Raw genomic sequence first — 23,317 nt, 5'->3', positions numbered from 1 at the left:
ATTCAGGAAGCATATGAGGTTGACACGTGTCAGCTGGCAATTGGCCCAAATGGACCTGTCTAGGCTTGACACGTGGTCCTCTCTGATTGGTCCACGTGGACAAGGTAATTTTACCCAAAACACGGCCCTTTTCGGATTCGATTTTCCGCCAAACCACCATCCCCTATCTGAAACTCCCACGCCACCAGCCCCACTTTCCAAAACCCCAAAAACCACCAGCCCCACTCACGAAAATACCTCAAAACCACTAGCTCTACTCGAAAATCCCCAAAAACCATCGGCCTTACTCGAAAATCCCCAACAACCACCAGCCCAACGAAAATCCCTCAAAACCACGTTGTTCACTCCCTAAACCATTCGAAACATCCTCGAAACCCCTCCCCCACTCCCGAAAACCCCCAACTGTCACTTCCTCATCGTCGAAAATCCTAGCCGCTAGGGTTTCGGGGTAAACGGAGTGGTGGTTGGAAGTTTTCGAAATGGGGGATCAAGGGGTTTTATAGGTGGTTGCGTGGGGGTTTGGGGAGGGGGATTGTGGCTTAGGGGGAGTGCCGGAGCGGCGAGTCTAGTGGTGGGGGAGGGACGATGGCGGTTTGGCTAGGCGATTTGCCGGATTGGCCGGGTGGTGGGGGCTTTGGCTGTGGGTTTTTTTTTTATTTTTAATTTTGGTTTTTGTTGTTTTTTTTTAACCAATTAATTTGCGACATGTGTCACTTTAACAAAAAAAAATAATTTTAACCCATTCAACCGGTAACCGACATTTGGGATTGAAGAAAAAGAAGACCCCTCAAAGTTTAGAATAATCCAAAGTCGGGATTATTTTATAAAAATTGATGAAAATTGGGATTATTTTTTCTAATTTTTCCTTTTAATTGTTGTTAAGGTGATTTCAATATATATTTTCAAAATATATATATATTTCCTTTTTCTAATTAAAGTTGTGCATTGATAAACGTGTATAGTCAATTGATGCAAATATTAAGAAATAGAGATAGTATTACAAATGCACTCATGTTTTTTGAGTGCACAATGTTCACTCTTTTCCATAGTCTACTAATTGGATTTAGGATATAAAAAATAGTGTCAGTTTAATATTTGTCTTGTAATTTTTTCTTCTCAAAGGGTGTCACGTCACATGCGCTACCATAAGATTTCTTTGAAGAGGATGCGTTGGAATCTTTTCTTGTACATGGTGATATCAAATTATGAGGTCAGTATAGGCACTTTCGAATGATTTGAAGATTGGTATTTTTTATCCATTTTTTTAAAAAAAAAAAAATTTAAGAAGTTTCGGGGGGTACGAAGCTTCGTCTTACCAAGCTTTTTCCGTGGATATTCTTTGCAGAATTTAGGCTATATTACTGATTGAATTTTAATCTTGGTTTGTGTGTGTGTGTTACAATATTAAATGGGAACTTATACTATGTCTTGTTGAGTAATTTAGAATATGAGACAATTTTCATGTTTGCTTTGCTTAATTAATAAAGGTGAAGGTGTTTAATTAAGTATAGCAAAGTAATTAGAAACTAATAACCTCGATTTAGAGTGAAGAACCTCAGTTTAGAGGGATAAACAAGGAGAAGCAGGGGAAGCATAGCTGCCTGTCTTCTGCCTCTAGTCTGCCGCCCATCCAAGTTGCCGCTGCCTTGCAAGGCTCAAGAATGAAGAAGGAAACCAAAGGACTGCTGCCAAGATCGTGTAATCTCCACCCTATCGGGCGCGAGAACGATTTTTTGGGATTGGTGTGTTCGCCCGGTAGGGCAACCACCTCCCGGTCGAGCGCCAGGGCGTTAATTCGCCCGGTCGGGCGAATCGGAATCTGGTCAGGCGCGAGCGTGGCTGATGGTTAGTGACAGTTTGTGACGGTTTATGTCGGTTTCTTCTTTGTGTTGTTTGGCTTGGTTTTATTGCTTCCATATATGTGTTCACACATATGATGAAGAGGACAGGGGAAGAAAATAAATCAGTTTATTTTCTTTGAATTCTTTTTGCAACTTTTATTTATCATCATCATAAATAATCATAAGTTTGATTACATTAGATCACAAACATACTACACACTGTTGTGATTGTCTTCGTTGTATTTCCTAGTAATTTCGTGATACCCAATGTGTAAATTCAGGGTTGAAATATTACTTTGGGAAACTGATTTTGTTCGGGCCTTGAATTGTTAATTTATCCAATTTCGTGTCATTTTTGTGACACGGTAAACCAATTTCCCCAAAACAATCCGAAGTAATAATTTCCTGTAAAGTTGACATGGTGTAAGAATTGTCTTGCAATTTCCATAATTTGGACAAATTAAGAGGAGTGGTTTTACGAATATGGTAAAAGTTCGTAATTACAATTTGGTGACATCTCTTGGAGTGGTGTTTGTTCACATCCCCGAACTTAATGGAGGAGGAGAACGAGATGATGGAGGCCAAAGGGAAGAGGAACGAGTGGGAGGACGGTTTGTTCGGTACCATCAAAACGATGCAATTCGCGGTAATTTATTATTGTGTTTATCCATGGCAAATTGGTTAGTATTTCTAATTTTCAATGTCGTTATATTTTATTCCATGCTTGAAATGATGAATGTGATGTTTCATTGTTTGATTATTTATTTTATGATTAATTTAGCATGGATGATTTATTATCAATTATGATTTTATTTGGTGATGACTTTATAGAAAGTATTAACATGTATGTCATTATGTTTTATTATCGATGTTAATTAATGTGGCAAGAGTTATGCTTTAATAAAGTATTTATTGGTCTATGCATGGTAAAATTAAAGGTCCGTTGTAGTTTTCAGTGGGTCATGCGGTAATGACTAATTGCCATGGTAATTAGAATAAATTTGAGGTATTTCGAATGTCTTGATTCAATTCAATTGATGCTTATTTCAATAGGTCATGAACGATTAATGTGAATAGTATGGTATATATTATTGTTTATTTAAATTATTCATTTTGAAATTGTTGTTTTGTTTTACAAGATTATGATTTATTTTACGTTTTTCTGGTATTGTCATGTGTAATAGTTTCTTTGTAAAGTCAGTTGTTTAAGTGTATGTATATGAAACAAATTTGATGGCAATGAGGAGTTTGTCAAATTTGTATATATGTTGACTATGTTGTATTAATTCTTATACATGAAACTGATTTGGTTTATGATGAATGAATTAAATGAATTTATCTTTCGTGATGTCCATGATTTGGAGGAGAATATAATTCTTAAAATATCACGATGAAAGGATAGATATTTTGACAAAATATTTATTTATTTTGTTGGTTTGAATATGTTATTATTTGATGTATGTTGCACGGTTAAGGCAACATAGTTATGATTTTTGTATTTATTTATTTTATTTCATTGGTGTTGTCATATAATTAATGTTTATTTATGTTTTAGTTCTCTCATTTAAATCAATGTGAAAAGAATAATTTATTGCTTGATTAAGTGCATATATGTTTTTTATAGCACACTTTCCTTAGGCAATATAAAGTGTTTAGCAACTATTATTGATGTTTTTTCAAGATGTTGCTATGTTTATTTTAGTGTATTCTAAGGATGAAGCCTAGACATATTTAAAATCTACTAAGTGAATAGTAGAGTTGCAAACTAACGGAAAGTTTAAAAGTTTAAGAAACGATATATAGGAGGTGAATTCTATAAGCCAAGTTATTTCCAATATGGAGGTTTAGTACATGAAACTACCGCGGAATTTACACCACGACAAAATGGTGTAGCGGAAAGGAAGAATAGGACACTAGAAGAAATGATTAATTCTATGTTGTCATATTCGATTTTAAGTGATGGATTTTGGGGGTGAAACCGTTTTAATGGCATGTTACGTGTTAAATCGTGTTTCCATGAAAGGGAAGAATGATACCCCATATGAGCTATGATACAAAAGGAAACCAAACTTGAGTCATCTCAAAGTTTAGGGTTGTAAGGCAATTGTAAAATTGTCGGAACCTAAACGTAAAAGTTAGGTGAAAGAGGAATTGAATGCATTTTATAAGATATGCGGGACATAGCAAATCCTATAGGTTCTATGTAATAGAGCAAAATGACTTTTGGTTGGTTCACACCACCATTCAGTCAAGGAATGCATGGTTTGATGAAATTAGATTTTCTTCAATTCCTAGATCAAAGGATGTAACTCCGAATACCAATGCTGAAAGTTTTGATTAAGTTTTAATTAGTCGAGAGGTAGATGACAAAACTCATTTAAAGGAGGTATTTACATCATCATCACAACTAAGGAGAAGTAAGAGGCTAAGAAAAGAAAAATCTTTTGGCCCGGTTTTTCATGTGTACTTGGTTGAAGGATCAAGGGATGGAGTTTCAACACAACATCCAAACATTGTTAATGTGGAACATGATCCTTTAACTTATGACGAGGCTATGAAGTCTCGGGATGCTCCATTTTGGAAGGTAGCAATCAATGATGAGATGAATTTGTCATGGGAAACGACACTTGTGTATTAGCTAATTTACCGCCTAATTTTAAACTAATAGGGTGTAAATAGATCTTCAAAAGAAATTGAGGATTGATGGAACTGTTGAAAAGTTCAAGGCCCGGTTAGTGGCACAAGTTTTTATACAAAAGCCTGGTATCGTTTTTTTTTGATACATTTGCACCAGTAGCTAGATTCTCAACTATTAGGTTGTTAATTGCACTTGCGGCAATTAAAAATCTAATGATCCATCAAATGGATGTCGAAGATAGTGCTCTTGAATGGAGATCTAGAAGAACAGGCTTATGTGCGACAACCGGTAGAGTTTGTTGTGGAAGGCCTATAGGCAAAAGTTTGCAAGTTAATTAAATCACTGTATAGGCACCTAAGCATTGTGTTGTCTAATGGTTTTTAGGTAAACAATTTAGACGTGTGTATGGCAAATTTTATGACTACGGTTAAGGTGTCATAATTTGTTTATATGTAGATGACATGTAGATTTTTGGATAGAACGGATTTGTCACAAGTTGAAATGACAAAATCCTTCCTTAGTTCACAGTTTTTCATGAAAGACATGGGAGAAGCGGCTGTCATCTTGGGCATTAGAACAAAGAAAGAAAAAGGGAAGTTGATCTTGTCACAATCTCATTACATTGAGAAAGTGCTCAAGAAGTTTAATGTTAATAAAAGTTCGACCTTTCTTTATTCAACACCTATGGATCCTAGCATAAAGTTATTACCTAGTAATGTTAATGCAGTTTTCACAACTGGAATTTGCTAGAGTTATAGGATGTTTTGTTGTATGCCATGACAAATACTAGACCGGATATCGCTTATGCGATTGGTCAAATGAATAGGTTCACTAGTAATCCTAGAATGCTACATTGGCAAATGGTTCATAATTTGTTGAAGTACTTGAATTAATTCATGGATTATGGTTTATGATTTAGTGGGTATCCTTCTGTTGAAGGACATTTGGATGCAAGTTGGATCTCAAATAGAGATCATTCATCCACATTCATCCATAGGTGTCATTTCATGAGCATCTAAGAAGCAAATTAACTTGCATTGCGGATTCTATAAGACATTGGAGTTCATTGCATTGCATTTCGCCGGTAAAGAAACAGAATGGTTAATGCATGATGAAATTCCTTTGTTGCAAAAGCCAATATCACTAGTAGTGATGAATTGGGATAACAATGTAATTTTGGCTAAGGCATATAGCCAAGTGTAAAATTGTAAAATGGTGAGTTAAGAAATATTGGTGTAAGGTATTATTACATCCAAGGACTTAACAAGGATAGTGTAACCATTATTGTTTATATTCGTACGAAGTTTAATCTCACCAATTGCTTCAAAAGCATAGGTAAGAGATGTTAAAAAAGGATGGCAATCATTTTAGATTGGAGCCCTATGGTAATCACAAATAAGGGAATCTAAGACGTTGGGTCTAAGTTCAATGAGATTAATTCTCTTAGTTGATGATTGGGAACTTGTTTAATCATCCAAGGTTAAGTTCCATTTTTCTGTGATGAAAAGAGGTTGTTTTAACTTAATAGAATTCCTGTAATAGAATTCCTGATATACTGCTCGGTCACAGGAGCATGTTTGGAAGTCTACCTATATAAGTACGAAGTTTAGCCGCTTCAAGGAGCTATTGGGGCATAGCTTTGAAGTACTTATGAAAAGATAGGGACATATAGCTTTACGTGTCAAGTATTAATGTAATCATGTAATTTATCTTGTGTATGTAATATCTTCATGAATCCAATATGTATTGCTTTTGGTTCAATCGTTTTATGTCACCAAATGGATACGGGTTCTTGGAATGTGTATTGCACTAAGTGGAAGTTCAAGTCATTGTACACTTTCATTTATGCATAAGATTGCCCTTTATGATGATGATGTTTTTGCAATGAATCTAATTTATACTCTAAATGGGGGAGGATTGTTGAGTAATTTAGAGTATGAGACAATTTTCATGTTTGCTTCGCTTAATTAATAAAGGTGAAGGTGTTTAATTAAGTATAGCAAAGTAATTAGAAGCTAATAACCTCGGTTTAGAGGAGTATACTCGGTTTAGAGTGAAGAACCTCAGTTTAGAGGGGTAAACAAGGAGAAGCAGGGGAAGCATAGCTGCCCTATCTTCTGCCTCTAGTCTACCGCCCGTCCAAGCTGCCGCCGCCCTGCAAGGCTCAAGAACGAAGAAGGAAACCAAAGGATTGCTGCCAGATCGCGTAATCTCCACCCTATCGGGCGCGAGAACGATTTTCTGGGATTGGTGTGTTCTCCCAATAGGGCAACCACCGCCCGGTCGAGCGCGCATCCACCCAGACTTCAGGACGTTAATTCGCCCGGTCGGGCGAATCGGAATCCGGTCGGGCGCGAGCCTGGCTGATGGTTTGTGACAGTTTGTGACGGTTTATGTCGATTTCTTCTTTGTGTTGTTTGGCTTGGTTTTATTGCTTTTATATATATGTGTTCACACATATGATGAAGGGGACAAAAAAATAAATCAGATTATTTTCTTTGAATTCTTTTTGCAACTTTTATTTATCATCATCATAAATAATCATAAGTTTGGTTACGTTAGATCACAAACATACTACACACTGTTGTGATTGTTTTCATTGTATCTCCTAGTAATTTCGTGATACCGGTGTGTAAATTCAGGGTCGAAATATTATTTTGGGAAACTGATTTTGTTAAGGTCTCGAAGTGTTAATTTGTCCAATTTCATGTCATTTTTGTGACCCGGTAAACCAATTTCCCCAACATGTCTAACATCATATAATAGTTTCATTAAAATCTGGAGTGAACCATGTATCTCTTTCTCACTCTTCGTTGGTGTTGGGTAAGGAAGAAGAGAAAGGGGAGGGGGTGGGTGGGGGAAGTGGGGTATTGTTAGGGCTACAGGGTAGATTTGTGATTGAAATTGGTGGGTGTGGGAAGTTTGGACATGCATTTAGTGTCTCTGTGTACTGGTGGAAAGGGGGAGGACAAAAAGAGTTTCGAGGGATTAAGGGTTGGGGCTTGGGGTCTTGGGAAAAAAAGGTTGAGCAGTTGGTGATTTCAGGTTTCATTTAGTGATGTAGCGTAATGATGATACCGATTACCATAGCAGCAGCTCTTACATTGTGTTACTGTGGAGTGGATGGTTTGACTGCCACCTTGCACTGAGAGTCACCCTCCTAATTGTTCACTGGTTTCATATCCTGACTTGCAACTATGACTAGAAGAATGTTCAAAGTGCTATTGTTGATATTTTTCTACACCGCAACCAGCTTTAGGATGTGGTTTAGGCTCTCATGTCTGAGTGTGAGATTTTTACATGAGTCATTTTCAAGAATGTTTTATATATTTGTTTATTTGACTCATGTTAATGCTGATTTCAAATTGCGGTGAATAATCAAGTCTTGTTTGAATACCTTGTACTCAATTCTATAGAAAAATAAAAAATATAAACCTCTTGCAATATGGATGTCTAACAAGGTCTGCAATTTCTTATTTGGTCATCAGTAGTAATATCATCAGTCTTTGTGTACATCTGTTTTCCCTTTACTCGTCTTAGTTGGGAGACTTCTTAAGGGTGATAGTTGACCTTGCATTACGAGTTTCATTTAAAATGTCCTTTTTGCATCTGTATGTTTGGTTTCTAACTGTTAATGTCTTAGGTGGCTGCAGGCGTATAGAAGAGAATGTGCACCATGTATTTCTGGTGTATATGGTGGTGGTATGGCACAAGTAAATATGCAATTAAGATGTAAAGTCGCTATAATTCTTTTTCTATTGTTCCTCGCTCATCATATACAAAATAGAACACCACATTTGATGTAGAGGGATAAAATGATGGGTATGTAGAATCCTTGTGTTGTAGAGTATTCAAAGGGCCTTTCCATTTAAAAAAACAAATTAAGTAGCTTGCACTAATCATTAGTAACAATTGATTATGCAGGTAAAGGTTATTTTAGGACATTTGATACATATTTTTTTTACAGTAATGATAAATTTCTATATTTGTGATCTAAACTCCTTATTGTACCCTGTCAAAAGAACTCAGTTTTATTGACCAATCACCACAAGTGAAGAAAAAGGCATCACATGCTAAAATAAGAACTAGGAACTAATTTAGGCCCTTAGATCATGTTAATCGGATGCCTCACATGCTCCCCGTGTCATTAATGGCATTTTCGTAATATTTCTATTATCCATGCACATTAATGGAATTAAAGTAATATTGCTCAAATAAATTATTTTCTATTGAAAAATTCATCATGGACACTATAAATTGTTTGATTGGATATTACGGTCTAAATTAGGAAAAGAATTAGATTTGTGCTATGCCTGACTTTAGGAAAACATGGTAGAGGTTAGTGACCTTGGTAAAGATGGAATTTGTGAGACGTCGTATTTTTCAGCATCTATATACACTAAAGTAATCCCAAAAAAAAAAAAAAAAAAATACAAAAAAAAAATATGGATTACACATTTCAGCACTACATAAAAAAATTTCCCGCCCAAAATCATAGTTTTTTTTTCTCTATTTTCTCCTTTAAAAAATAAATAATTTCAAGTTAGTTTTCAAATTTGAAATTTAAAAGTACATAATTAAAAGTAAATTTTATCAGGACAACAGGTAAGATAGAAAAGTTCAACTTCAACATATACATCCTATGTTCAATTTGACCGTATAAAAAGAAAGGTTTGTTACTTATTGATAATTCCAAATATCGATTGACTAAGTAAATCAACATACAAAATTTATTCTCTCTATTATGTATAAAAATAATCCGACTATGTATTAATTAAAAAACCGAGCATAGCTCGAGGATTAACTAGTTTGGTAGTATAAAAGGGTGCCCACTGCCCAGTACCTAGTAGGGGTTTATCATTCCCCTCTTAGATAGAAATGTTGTGAAGGATATTTTGGCGCTGCAAACAAAATGAGAGAGAACATGTGCATGGATAATAGAAATGAAGTACAATTGTTAATTGCACAAAAAATTGAAGAATAATTGTACAATTTTCAGTCCACATTTCACATTAAAAAAGAAGCGACAATAAGAGCCAGGACGAGGCAATGACTCTTATTTTCATCTAAAACAATGCCAAGTACAATCAATTATCTTAGGTATCATTGCCGAATTTTCAGCTAAAGCAATGCGTATTTGCTGCTAGGAAAAAAAAAACGACTTTGCCATTTCAGAACGGAAAGCTACCAAAACTGCAATACATCAACCCCGTAATAGAGTTGAAATATTTAGTGAACTCTCAAGGACTTCTTTCACCACCAGAAAACCATTGCCAAACACCCCGCGAACCTTGTCTCTGTACTGCTGTATTGTGCTCAATCTGCTCAGTGAAGAATTTTTCTTTTCTTAGTGATTGCACTACAGCCTCTACAGAAGGGAGTGATTCCAACATGCCTTGTAATTCTGCTGTCTGTGCCTGGTAGACATTTAACAGAACAAAATGAATTCAGTAAGATCACCTATGTGTTTAGAAAGCATGTTTAGTATATATAGAATAGTTGCAGCCTTTGCAGGTTGTACCTCCAACTTGAAACATCTTGATCTCTCTGATATCAACTGACCTTGAACAGAAGCAAGTTCCTAAAGAAAGAATATGTCCTTTTCAAATAAAATTCACAAGTTGCAGCATTGGCACCGTATAAGGATTGATAATCTGTATACCTTGGATAATTCTTCATGGTTACTGTTAATTTCATCTATCTTTCCCTTCAGCTTAGAGTTTTCTTCTCTAACTTCAGCAAGTGACAATTCCAAGAGTCTTTTTGCATCTTTAACACTAGTCGTACCAGAAAAACCATCCTGCTTTTGACCTGCACCTTCTACTTCAGTGTTCTCTGTCTTGGTTGAATCCAACTGCTTCCCTGAACCAATAGAATAAGCTGCAGCAACGGATGCTGCTGCTGCAGCTGCGGCAGGGGACAGGTACATCTTAGGACGTGCAGAGTCGTTCAGTTTAGGTCTCATAACAAGTACCTAATAATAAAAGGTAGAAATAGCAGACTGTCAGCCATCTTATCTCTTATTTTTAGACAAGGAATTTTGAATCTAATAGAGTATCAATTAAGGCTTCTTAGATTTAACCTTCATCCAAAAGTTCGTTTACTGAATCACAACACTGGAAATAGGACATCCAAATGAAAGTGAAAGTATTGAGCATCAATTAAATCATTGGAAGGAGTAATGCATAAAAGTATAAAAAATAATATGCATGGTTCATATGTTGTATATAGTGCACACTATGCATGCTCCTCACAAATTTAGATGTCAGCCTCATATTTCTTAGATTTCATTAAAACCAATTTGAATAAAAACATCATTTTTGTGAGATTTTTTTGAATCTTCTACCTACAAGAAGTATTTATGTGTTCACTAGATCGAGGTTATACTCTCTCCAATCTAGAGAGTAATGGGTTATATGAACCATTCTTGAGGGTTATTGGCCAGAATTATAAAGGTTGAAACTAATTCATGACAAGTTCAAAACAGAGTTAAATAAATAGGATTACAAAGTCTCTACATACCTCATTGTTATAATTTCCATTATATCCACCAAAAGCAACTAAATATTGGTCCCCATGAATGTGAGCTAAGCAGATGCTGATTCCCTGCTCAGAAGAAAGTAACAATTATTATCCAGTTTCATTCATTCATTAAACAAAATAAAGTACAAAATATCTCAAATTCAAAGGTGATGTCTCCTTAAGTTACACAAATAATTTTACACCATCCACCGCAAAGTTGTAGAAATATAACAAAAAGATAAATATTAGGCTCGGAGTGGTGCTGCTGTGATTTTCAATAAAATAAAAAATTATATAATATTGCCTACCATACAATGAGTAATAAACTTTGTAAAATCTCTCTATATAAAAAGTCTATTGGTAAGTTTGATATAACTCTCTGCATAATATCATCTATCTGGTCAAAGACAAATCAGAATATTTGCAGTCATAGATTAGTTTTATACTCAACACTTTATCTTAATCATTGAGCCACTACATGTTAAAAGGACAATATATGACAAAGGTTGTACTCCCTCTTTTTTTTTTTTTTTTCCCTTCTAAGTGTTACATTTTTTTTTATTTAAACAAGGACGCTTTTTATTCTTTATTTTTTATTTTTTACAGTGTTACACTTCTTTTTTTGGCAAAACAACTACATTTTAATATTATTTTTCTCCTTTCATGGTCCCAACACAAGCACACATACCTAACACTACCTTTTTTTTAAAAAAAAAGGGAAATTCTCTTTGGTAACACCGAAGTTTTTAATTTTCTCAATGGTGAATTGTAAAAAAACTTATTATCATTTGTAAACTTGAATTTTTTATATTATGTTAATTATAACATTAATGATAAATTTTAACTAAATATTTAACTATAATTAGATTTTTTTTTTTTTTTTTTTTTTTTTTTTTTTTTTTTTAACATTGATTTTAGAAATATATATATTTTTTTTTAAAAAATACCGCTTCCCCAACTAGCCAGCAACCTCCCCCGCAACCATCCACGCCGGCGCCCAACCGCACCTCTCCTTCCCCGAATTAAGCTTCCCAACCCTCGAAACTCCATCCTGAAAATTCCCTCAAATTCTCAATCTCTCCTGCCCAAACGAAATCATTTCATAGGAAGCTAATAAATCGTCGCTTTCGTTGTATTTTGGCTAGAAATCTCCCCAATTTGATCCTTCAAATTGGAATTTGTAAGAGAAATTGGGGATTTTTTTAGGGTTGGGGTTTTGGGTAGAAGTCAAGAATTGAGAGGAGGGATGGGGAATCGAGGTGGAGGGAATGGGAGAGAGAGTCCGGGGGGAGGGGATCGGGTCGCCGGCGGGAGGCAGGAGTGCGGAGCTGGCCGCCGCCTGCTAGGGGAGGGGTTAAATTCTCTGGGGGTGGAGATGGGGGTTGATTTTTTTTTTTTTAAAAAAAAAAATATATTTCTAAAATTATTTTAATACTAAAAAATTAAATAATTAACCATAATTAAAGATTTTTATTAAAAAAAACTATTATCTTTGGTAACAAAAAAAATACAATGTTACCAATGATAATAAGTTTTTTTACAATTCACCACTTATAAAATTATAAAGTTAAGTGTTACCGTTAAGAATTTCCTTTTAAAAAAAAATTTATATCTAGGCTTTAACATCCCTTAATGTACAACAAGGAACACTTGCCAATTACAACTCGTAAAAGTACCAATTTTACTAGTTACAACCATCAAAATTTATTTTTGCAAATTACAACAAAAAAGTCACCAAGCATTTTAAACTACAACCAAAATCTTATTTTCGGCCACTTTCACCCGAATATAATGTCATTAATCATTTATTGATATAAAAATAACCACCAGCCAATACTAGTTTAGAATCATTTATTCCAATAAAAGTGGCTGAAAATCGGATTATGGTTGTAATTTGCGAAAATAAACTTTGATGGTTGTAACTCCCAAAATAGATATTTTTACCGGTTGTAAGTGGCAAATTTTCTGTACAATAATTCAATAAACTATTAGCTCCACCACACTATCTTTGTTTAAAATTGTTTAATACCCGACTATCCCACTTAAATCTTACTCCCTTCATCCCTAAATTATATTTCTATTGCTAGCATTTATTCCTCATATAATAGAGAATAGTAGTATTATATTAAACTATATTAAATTACCTACAACTATATGCCGGTTAAAGTGCAACACTTACCAAAAAAAAAACACACACACACATAGGGATACCAAGTTATCATGGGAGGATTTAAGAAATAGAGAACACTTAAAATGGATATGGGGAAAACAAAAAAAATAAATTAAAAAATAAAATTGTTTTTCCTTCAATCATTCAAAATTGTATGGATTTTCTCATATTAATTAATGCAGCCAATTTAATTGATATTTATTACTACATTGGATTCTAGATGTTAAACCAACAAAAGATGAAAAACAATGTAATATACTTCCTCCGTTCTTTTTTTATTGCACCGTAAGAGATTTCACGCTTGTCAATGCATTACTTTAGCTATCAATATCTTCAATTATACTTTTGTAAAAATTATAAAAATTTGATATTTGAAAAGTAGAGTTCGATACGAATCTACCTAGATCCCACGTGATTATATTTTTCCTAATGTATAAATCACAAATGATGGTCAAAAGTCCTAATGGTGCAATAAAATAAAAACGGAGGAAGTATAAGGGAAAAAAAAAAAAAAAAAAAAACAAAAAACCTAATGGTAGGAACTAATTGACATTCACCACACTTGTCAAAATGCCTATGATTTAGAGACCAAGAGGGCATTTTACCCGTAATGTATGTGATCTGTTGTTATGGTAACCTTTAAATTATGTTCATAATTCTATTTAATTATGTATCCCAACAGAATTTTACCCTTAAATAACTAAGAGATGTACAAGTGTATGAGGTGTCATTTACTTGTATAACAAAACCCCAACTGAACCATCAATTGCAAGACACCCCTGCTCATAGGCAATCACCCTAGCCATACAAGGACTGGACTTTGGTGCACTCAGGATAGGGCTGGCAAAAGCTGACCCGACCCGAACCCAACCCAAAATAAATGGGTTTTGAGTGAGATTTCTAACCCATTTATGTAATTGGGTCAACCCGAAGTGAAGTTAAATAGGTCGGGTCCAGGTTGGAAATTCCAACCCGAAACCAACCCGCCTAAACCCATTTAATTAATTCGGTTGGTTTCGGGTGAACCTAAACCCAACCTGCATAACTTAATTAATTTAAACCCTTATTTATTTTTAAATATGGGCCAAGCCCAAACTATCTAAGTCTAAAGGCTAAACCCTAAAACTCTTCTCACCTACCTCAGAGATCACCCCTACAACCTCTCATTCCCATTCTCTATTTTTACCTCTCATTTTCTTTTTCTCTCCTCTCTCTTCTCTTTCTTGTTTTCAATATTTTTCCATTAAAATTGCCGATTTAAACTCTTTAATCTTCATCTTAAGGTAGTTTACTTGAAAATTTCATTATCTTTACTTAATTTTGTTGTGTTTTAATTTGATTATGTTTTATAATGCTCTATTATATCTTCAATTCAATGCATGCGTTTTGTATCAGCTTGTTTATGAGTATATGTTTTCTCTCTGCATTTTAATCAATTAACAATCGTTAATTATCAGATTGAATTATTAGCCTAATTTTGTTAAAGTATTCTATTTGTTGTGTTTTCTGGTCTCTCTCTCTCTCTCTCTCTCTCGGCCTTTTAAATTTTAATCTCATGATGTTGATATGTTATTTCTTCACATCTATGCATGCATTTATTTATACTTTTCTACAGGTTTAATTTTTGCATTTTTTTAAGTTTATATTCTGCAATTTAATTTTAATGAGGTTTGTTTCTGCTTTGTTAATTTCTTACGCGTTTGAATTAGTTCACTTGCAAAAAAATAAGAATCCTGAATTCAATTATGGAAGAAGGAAGAAGAAATTAATGATAAAGACTGCTAGAAAAAGTTTTTTGGCAAAATGGAGAAGCTTAGATGTAAATTCTGTTGCAAAAATGTACTTCATATATAATTTGTAATACTCCGTAATATAATGTTTACAGGATGTATTTTCAACTATTGTGAGCATTGATTTGGATTAGTTAAACATCAATTTAGTTTGTTTTTTATACACATAAATAATTTAATAAACTGTGTAAAAAAAACTTTAACAGGTCGGGTTCAGGTTTGAATTCAGGTTCGAATTTCTGACGTGTTTATGTAAACAGGTCGGGTTCAGGTTGGGGGTTCTGACCCTTTTATATAAACAGGTCGACCTGTACCCGACCTGTTTGCCATCCCTAACTCAGGAGCCTCCACCACTCATTGAACCTTGCTGCTAAGCCATACACCTTGATGCCAAGGAAGTAAATTATCTTATGTTTTTATCCTAAAAAGTGAGACTTCTAAGCCCTAATTCTGCCCTCATACAAGACTGGGCAATGGTAATAATCATTATAGCAAGGTAATCCAAGAAGTATCTAAAATTCTAACTACTCACTATTTTACAGAGCTTTCAACAAACAACTGCAACAATACAAGGATTGTAAAAATCAACAACACAAATAGGCAAAGAAATCAGACCTCACTGGCAAGTGGATCTCTTGGTTTCACTGTAGTTACCACTGACCAAACAAGCTTGGTCATATCTAAGACTAGTGTATCGAGGGCTCCTGATAAAACAACCATAAAATTCAATAATAAGTGCCACTAACTCCTTGCAAAACTAAGGGAGGTAACATCTAGAAAATCGTAAAGACGAAAACCATAGACAGGTTGTGTACTTACCGTTTTTATTGTCTCCGCCACCAACTATATACCAGTTTCCATGCACCGTAATACCAGATTGTCCAGCTCGGGGAGATACATAATCACCTCGAGTCTCAGGTTGAGACCACTCCATCTACACAATAGGAAGGACCAAAATTCATTTAACAGCTTAAATATAGGTAAGAATATATTGGGTTAATGAACAGACTTCACAGGTTTTTCAGATTTATTTATTTCTCAATGAAAATACCTTATACAATTATCTAACACTACTTTGAACATTACCAAAATAAATAAATAAATAAATAAAAACAGTACTCCTGTTTCAGTATTCTCTATTTTGCATTATTGGTTGTTACTAAATTACTCACCCCAATTTATCCTTACAGTTGAGCCACACAATAAAATATAAATCGATCCTTCCGTTACACATTACCTCGCCAACCCCTACTCTCTCTCCTAAAAGTAAAATAATAAACAATAATGAAAAAAAAAACACCTATCAACACCGCTACCCACATGATGGGCCCACCTTAATCTCCCTCCATAACCTATGTGCCCAAACAGGGTATTCCAATGGTTGAATGTAACATTCTCTTTTAAAGCACCAAAATAACTGCAACTGTTATTCCATTTGGGAGAAGGCGAATGAAGGGCTTAAGGTAGAGAGGATGAAGGTTCTTATCTCCCATTAGCAATTGCAAGCTGCTGATCTTGATAGAACCATGTCCTCAGCATTTAGCAGAAACTTGAATTGGTGTTCAGAATGAGGAACGATCTTTGTAAATGTAATTTAGCATGCAATAGTCTATATCATGATTCTAGCAAATAGTTAGCACATTCAAGTAATAGCATGGTGTCAATCTCTGGATGTTGGTAATAACTTACTCAAGATTGCTGTTGGGAGGCAAACTACAGTTAAAATCTGATTCGGCGCAAATAATATTTCAGATCACGAACTTTGGTTGGGGGACGGGAGTCTTAATCTCCCTTGATGGTCAGATTTCCTAGCTAATCTTATTTGTAGAGCGTACCATCCTACTAGTTCTCTTTCTAACATAGCAGTTCCTCTTAAGAACAAGATAGACAAATTAATAAGAGACTTCCTGTTGACAGGGTTGTGATACTAGGGGAAATCATCTTTATCTGCCCAAAGTTTAGGGAGGCTTAGGTCTCCAAGACTTGGTCTATGATAGACTCACTTAATCCACACAAGAAGCAGCCGCTAATGAGAGCCTATACAAGAAGGGGGAAGCACCATGGGCCACAAGATCAAGGTGACAGGCAGCATGAAAGCAAATGATCAACAGTGGAAGAAGACAAACAAGTTTAATAGGAACACTTGCGGAAGTGGTAGCAAGAAAGAAAGACTGATTCTCTGATGGAAGTAAAAGACAAACTCTAAATAATACTAGAATGCTTTATGCTGTAATATAATGAAAGAGAACGTTAGTAAGAAGCCATGTGTGTATTGAGATTTTTGAATTGAGATTGGTAACCTAAAGTTACTTGTAGAAAATAATAGCCTCAAGCAATTCTTTGTAAACCTTTTACCTTAGTTATTTATAAAAACCAGCAAGCTTCCATCTTTATCAATTTCTTATTTCTTATTTGTTATTACTAGCCATGGAATGATATGGACATGCATTTCCTTGGATCCAGATTCCCTATGGAATCCTGATATTACTAGAACAATAAATTGTGCCAGTGTGATGCTCATCATCCAACACTTACATAGCCAAAATATAATTACCTCTTGGATGGCTTTTGCTCTTTTTCATGTTGGTCCAATCTAAGGCTGAAAATGAAAAAAAATTACAGTTTCAACGAGCATAGCGAATTGTCCATATCGCAAGCTTCTTGATGTGTAGAGGTTTGTGAGCAACCATCTATCTAGCGATGTCTCACGTGTGCGGCGAATTGTCAACACTGTGAGCAGCTCAAGGCGTAGCGGCTCACACAATAGAATTCCCAGCATATCTAATGTCGACACACTAGTCAGATATGCATTTCTATCCCTTACTCTTCTATCTATAGAACTAATGCTTTTATGCACGTATCGGTGTAGACAAAGTGATTTAAAATTGCATAACGTTTTGAATCATTCTCCGTATTGACTACTTTAACTGAGTTTATAGAGACGTAATTCAAGGGAGAAATGAAAAAAAAAAAAAAAGGGAAGGGGGGAGTATTTTTGAGCTTCTCCAAACTACCAACCCACACGAACACTTTCAACCACTTTGAAACCTTTTGATGAATGTAGAAAGTAAGTGAGAAAGAAAGATGGTTTTAGCATTTTTAAAAGTTTGCAAAATAATTGACAGGAAAAAAAAAAGTCTCAAAAAAATCTGCCAAAGGAGACATAATAATGGATTCCAAACAGGTTAATAAGCCCCCCAAACTATGAAACTATCTATCTACACTAAAATTGAAAATCTATGAAAATTATCACCATCCCTCTCCCAAAATAAGAAATAGGAGTAGGATGAACTGTTCACCGTCTATATAGAGTGGAAAACAATAATAAGGCTTCTCCCATGCCAAAGAATACTCCCAACGAACAATGCACTCTAAATCACCCACTATGTATATGACCAAAGTCAAAAAGAGAGAAATCCCTGTAAAATAAACTTCCAACAGTAAAAAAAAAAAAAAGCCTGGTTTCTGTTAGCGCTTCTCATCCATTCCATTTAGTACTGTAAGCATATGAAGTTCATCTACAGCAAGCGCAAGGGGTAGCAATTGACAGGTTCAAGTAATGTTGTTAGCAGACATAATCCATCATATTTATTGCTTTGTTTTTTGGAAAAATTGCTCCCATTAATCTGAATTTTGCCTCGTCCGCCCAAATTAATCCCTATTTTGGATTATTCCCCATCACTCCCAGGTTTAGGGGGTATTAATTTCTATTACACCCAACCGGTCATCCAACCTAATATTACAGGTTACAAGACACGTGTCAACCTATAATTTGCTAAAAAAAAAAAAACCCCACAACCACCCATGCCCAGCCTGGCAAACACCACACCCCACCCCTACCCCGCCGGAAAATCGGGCCCCAACCCCGAAAACCCCTCCCCCGCTGCCGGAAACCGCCGCCCAGCCACCCCTTCCCTTCCCCCACCCCCGAAAACCCCTTCCCCACCCCCAAAAACCCCTCCCCCACCCCTTCCCTTCCCCCACCCCCGAAATTAGCCATGAAATTGGCCACGAACGGCCGAAATTGGCCAAATTAGGGTTAAAACCAAACCATTCAGCCCGAAATTCAGTCGATTTCAGCCGTCTGGTGGTCGTTTTCGGCCGTTTCTGGGGTGAGGTGGGCCAGGGGTTCTTGTGGTGTTGGTCAGGTGGCTGGGTTACGCTACTAGGTGGTTGGGGCTGAGAGAAGCTAAGGGGAGGTGGCGGTTGTGGAAGGGGAGGGCTTTTGGGGTTTTTTTTTTTATTTTCTCTATTTTTTTCAACCAATTACATATTGACACGTGTGCAAAAAAAACTAATTCACAAATGTTTACCTGATTGACCGGTTGCAAGTCATTTGGGTGCAATAAAAATTAATACCCCCTAAAGTTGGGAGTGATGGGGAATAATCCAAAATAGGGATTAATTTGGATGGACGAGGCAAAGTTCAGATTAATGGGAGCAATTTTTCCTTGTTTTTTTTCTACTTTGATCTCCTTCCTCTTCTATCACCTCAAACCAACTTAGTATACTACATATACCATATCTACTATGTGCCTAAGAAAACCAAGCTCAAGAGGACAGCCATTTTCCCCACTAATATAATGATTTTAGTCATCAGATTACCAAAACCCAAGTCACCCTTCTCCATAGGAATGTGATAGATTTGGTTAAGAGAAAAATTTATCTTCTCAAGAACTATTCAAACACAAACATGTACAATGCTCTAAAGATAGCATCTGCATGAATAGGAACAAATAAACCAAAAACACTACCAAAGCTTCTATAACAAATGCAGAACACACATATACAAAGTTAAATCTTTCCATTGTAAAAGAGTGTATGTTTAGCATCAAGTTCAATCAAGTTCCAAAATGGTTTGAAAGACATCTAGATTCTAGAAATCTAGTCCCTCCATCGTTACCTATTAGACAGAAGCTTCAATGGTGCATTTGGTGATTATAATTGGTCTTTGTAAAACCATATGATCCTAAATATGTAATAGCTCATGCCTTAGAATTAAAATACTAGCAAATTATATCATATCCGTTTTAAAAAAAAAATCTCAAAGGACAATACTTACTGTTTCCAAGTCTAGCACATATAAATCATTGAAGCAAGTTGAATGAGAACATCCGCCAAATACCAGGAGGTAACGTTCAGCATGTACAGCAGCTGCATGATCATATCTTGGAGAAGGCGGATTCTGCCTATCAAAATAACAAGAAAGTGATGCACAGCTCATATGCAAGAGCTTACAGAAAAGGGGAAAAGAAATACTCACGTAGCTTCAACTTTATTCCAAGTCATTGTGTCAAGGTTGAGAATATATATATCATTTAGAAGTTTCCGGTGGATATCTTCACCACCAAACACTATCAATTTTGAGCCAACCAGTGTCACCGACTCTCCTTCTCGAGCAACCTTAGCAAATACAAGGTTAAATAATTGTACGAACTTCAAAACTTGTGTACCATAACAGGATAATAGAACAATAAAAGAAAAGAGGTGCTTTGGAAAGTGAACAAACATCAGTCAGCATATTTTAGTTACCGGAATTTCTCCAATAGTCTCCATAACACCACATTGTTGCGTCTCTAGATCCAAAAATTGTACTGCAAAATTGACACACAGAATGTCAAATAATAAAGTACCTTTGACTAACAATAATAAACCAAATGAGAGTAATGAGAAAATGGTTGAACCTGTTACACAACTAGAATACTTTGAATGCCCATCAAATAGTAGCAACTTCTGTTCCCAAACAATCTGCAAACATGACAAATAAAATGCATAAGAAAAAATGTGTTTTACTTGGTTGGGATAATTATGGTCAGTCAATTTACCATATGGTGACCTGAGGTGGCTGGGAAGACTTGTACCAAGCTATCATTTTCAGATTCAGCTGCAGCTGGGGCAGCAGGAAGCTTCAGCGACGACCATGCAGTATTTGTAAAATCTAAAACCTAAAAATGCAAATGTACATTAGAAATGTCTTTCAACTACAATCAGCAAAAATAATGTCTTGGTTACTAACGTGAATAATAATTAAATATGAAATGTAATCAGATGATAACCTGAATATCTGACAAGTGGCGACCGTTACGACTTCCACCAGAAATGAAAAGCTTCTGCCCGGCAACTGCCGCAGCATGCTAAAAAAGACAAATTAAAATGTTATACCTTGGTTCATATGAATAATCACGACAACAAAATATCAAAATATTGTAATATAAAACAAGAAAGGTAGGAGGAAGATATATAGTACTACATCCACCAATAACACTGTAACTAGTACTGAGTAGTACCTTTGATTATTTAGTTATTATAGTTTTTGGTAAACTATGCGCTAAGTCTGGCGTTACAATAATTAGAAAAAGGAGTACAAGTTTTCACAGAATAACAAATGGAAAGACATATATGCTACAAGCAAGTATTTCATACGGAGTACGACTTAAGTTAATGGCATTGACACAAACCCCATCTTTTCCATTACAAGTAAAGTTCCAAATCCAATAACCTTGACTGATTAAACTGAACCAGAATTCTTTTTTTAAAAAAAAAAAAATACGATTGAAGCCAAAAGAAAGCAATCTCAACTTAATTCACCCAAAGTCAAGTATCTTTCTACCTTTAATGAAATTGCTTAAAATGCAGAAGAATTTAAACAAACAAAAACAATCAATGATCACAACCTTATAGCGACCTGGAGGTCGACGACCGGCAACAGGAACTGTCACCCATTGATCATGGAGCAAATTGGAGAACCGAGTTCCAACATCAACATCCTGATCTCCATTTTCCATATCAACTGCTTCGGAATCACAAATTATTAGTTCATATAACATGCCAAAAACAGATCCAATAAAATCGAACAATTTCCAATCAATAATTCACAGGCCCGTCCCTGAAGCAGGGCAGGAGGGAAAAGAGATCTAATTTCATATTCAATTATCTCGAAAAATACATAATTTTAGGGATATTTGATTCAATAATCAAATTAGGCTCATAATTTTGGTTATGATGTTTCATAATCTAAGAATTTAGAACCAATAGTTGAGATTTACGAACCCTAAACTTAAATCACTGATAATTAAATTAGATTAGATCAAATATATAACTTTAGATTGTGAAATTGATATGATGAACAACAAACAACTTACCACAGGAATGCGCTTCAACGGAGAACGTCGAGTCCGAACCTCCTATTCTTAGTATAAAGAGTATGTAATATATTTTTTTTTTTATTCAAATGTACTTGTAATACAATACTTCTTTGTTAATTGTAATAAAAAAAAATTAGATACAAAATTACTAATGTGCTAAACCCTTTTCTTCCTTTTATTTAAGTTTGGGCTGTTTTTAACTTCTGATTGAATGAAATGAGCTGAACTGAACTGAACTGAATTTATTAGAGCTAAACTGAACTGAACTGAATATTTTATAAGAGAAGGGACTAAACTTATTAGAGTTGAACTGAACTGAACTGAAAATAAGTTGAAGAGAACATGCCCTTATTAAGTTAAGCTGAAATTTAGTTAGAGAAATGAATTATTTTTATTGATTAAAAATTGTTTTTAGTGAGCTTAAATTATTTTCGTAAACTAAACCTATTTACAATACTAGGGTAGAATTGGTATACCGTACACCCGAGGTCATTTACTTAATTAATCAATAAATGAGCTAATAATTTTTACTCATTTATGTTGATTAAATGAACAAATGACCCCGGCTGTACATAATAGGCTTTCATACTAGGGAATTCCTCACTCGCGTTGCGCACGTGCTAATTGGTGTTGTAGCTAAGTTATTTCTTACTCGGCTATCACTTACTTGGGAAATATTTAGATAGGTTAAATATAGACATATGGATGAGGAGTGATGGAAAATTGTAACTGATTGAGGATGTAATACGTTACAAGAAACCTGAAATTGAAATTTTGCTCCATCTTCCAACAAACATAAACACTTCCAAGGAACACATTTTTAGGAAAAATACAGTTTAATAATCCCAACTATGAGTGATTTACTTTTAATAATCACAACTAAGGTTTATTATCTAATAATCCCAACTATGGGGATCTGTTTACCTCCAATGGTCCCAATGATCGAGTGACCTGCTTAAAGAGGTTTTTTTTTTATTGGGTTTAATGACACGTGTCAACACGTGAATGGTGCAAATTAAGAATTAAAAAAAATTAAACACAAAAAAAATTATAAAAAGAAAAAACAAAATTCCAGCCACCTCTCCCCACCCCCTAACCTCACCGGAACCCTAACCTCATCCCCCAATCTCGTCGCAAACCGGTCGACCAAGCCCCCTCAACCATCGAAAACAATCGAGGCCAATCTTTACCATCCATCCCCGACCCTCGAA

General features: G+C 35.2%; 2 protein-coding genes across 3 annotated transcripts in view; one reads left to right on the top strand and one right to left on the bottom strand.

Annotated features, from left to right (window-relative positions):
* The window catches only part of LOC145574720 (uncharacterized), a 35,595-nt gene extending 27,118 nt beyond the window's left edge, over nt 1-8,477 (top strand). The window contains exons 12-13 of one of the 2 annotated variants that reach the window (XM_081632567.1): nt 1,123-1,210; nt 8,133-8,477. The gene's annotated coding sequence lies outside the window, so the exon portion shown is untranslated. Of the gene's footprint in view, nt 1-1,122; nt 1,211-8,122 lie in introns of both variants that reach the window. The other variant, XM_081632566.1, reaches the window with a different exon arrangement.
* Nucleotides 8,478-9,452: 975 nt separating this feature from the next.
* On the bottom strand, nt 9,453-22,210 carry LOC145574721 (acyl-CoA-binding domain-containing protein 4-like). The gene is made up of 14 exons (XM_081632568.1): nt 22,104-22,210; nt 21,636-21,751; nt 21,018-21,095; nt 20,787-20,906; nt 20,646-20,709; nt 20,494-20,555; nt 20,225-20,364; nt 20,024-20,150; nt 15,781-15,895; nt 15,577-15,665; nt 11,002-11,085; nt 10,142-10,453; nt 10,001-10,060; nt 9,453-9,896 (listed from the first exon to the last, which is right to left on the bottom strand). Exons 2-14 carry the CDS (start codon nt 21,744-21,746, stop codon nt 9,720-9,722), a joined length of 1,539 nt encoding a protein of 512 aa, XP_081488694.1. The 5' UTR covers nt 21,747-21,751; nt 22,104-22,210; the 3' UTR covers nt 9,453-9,719.
* Nucleotides 22,211-23,317: the final 1,107 nt, after the last annotated feature.

Source organism: Chenopodium album, chromosome 13, assembly GCF_948465745.1.
Source record: "Chenopodium album chromosome 13, dcCheAlbu1.1, whole genome shotgun sequence".
Classification (NCBI taxonomy): domain Eukaryota; kingdom Viridiplantae; phylum Streptophyta; class Magnoliopsida; order Caryophyllales; family Amaranthaceae; genus Chenopodium; species Chenopodium album.
The sequence above is the reverse complement of the archived record's forward strand: the minus strand, read 5'-3'. Positions and strand labels throughout refer to the sequence as shown.

Bases quoted from the DNA above. Each gene is read 5' to 3' on its own strand.
- LOC145574721 (XM_081632568.1), bottom strand. From the start codon at position 21,746: ATGGAAAATGGAGATCAGGATGTTGATGTTGGAACTCGGTTCTCCAAT. The intron at 21,096-21,635 runs GTTGTGATCATT...TGTCTTTTTTAG, and splicing joins GACCTCCAGGTCGCTATAAG to CATGCTGCGGCAGTTGCCGG. The intron at 15,666-15,780 runs GTAAGTACACAA...TTGTTTTATCAG, and splicing joins TGGCGGAGACAATAAAAACG to GAGCCCTCGATACACTAGTC.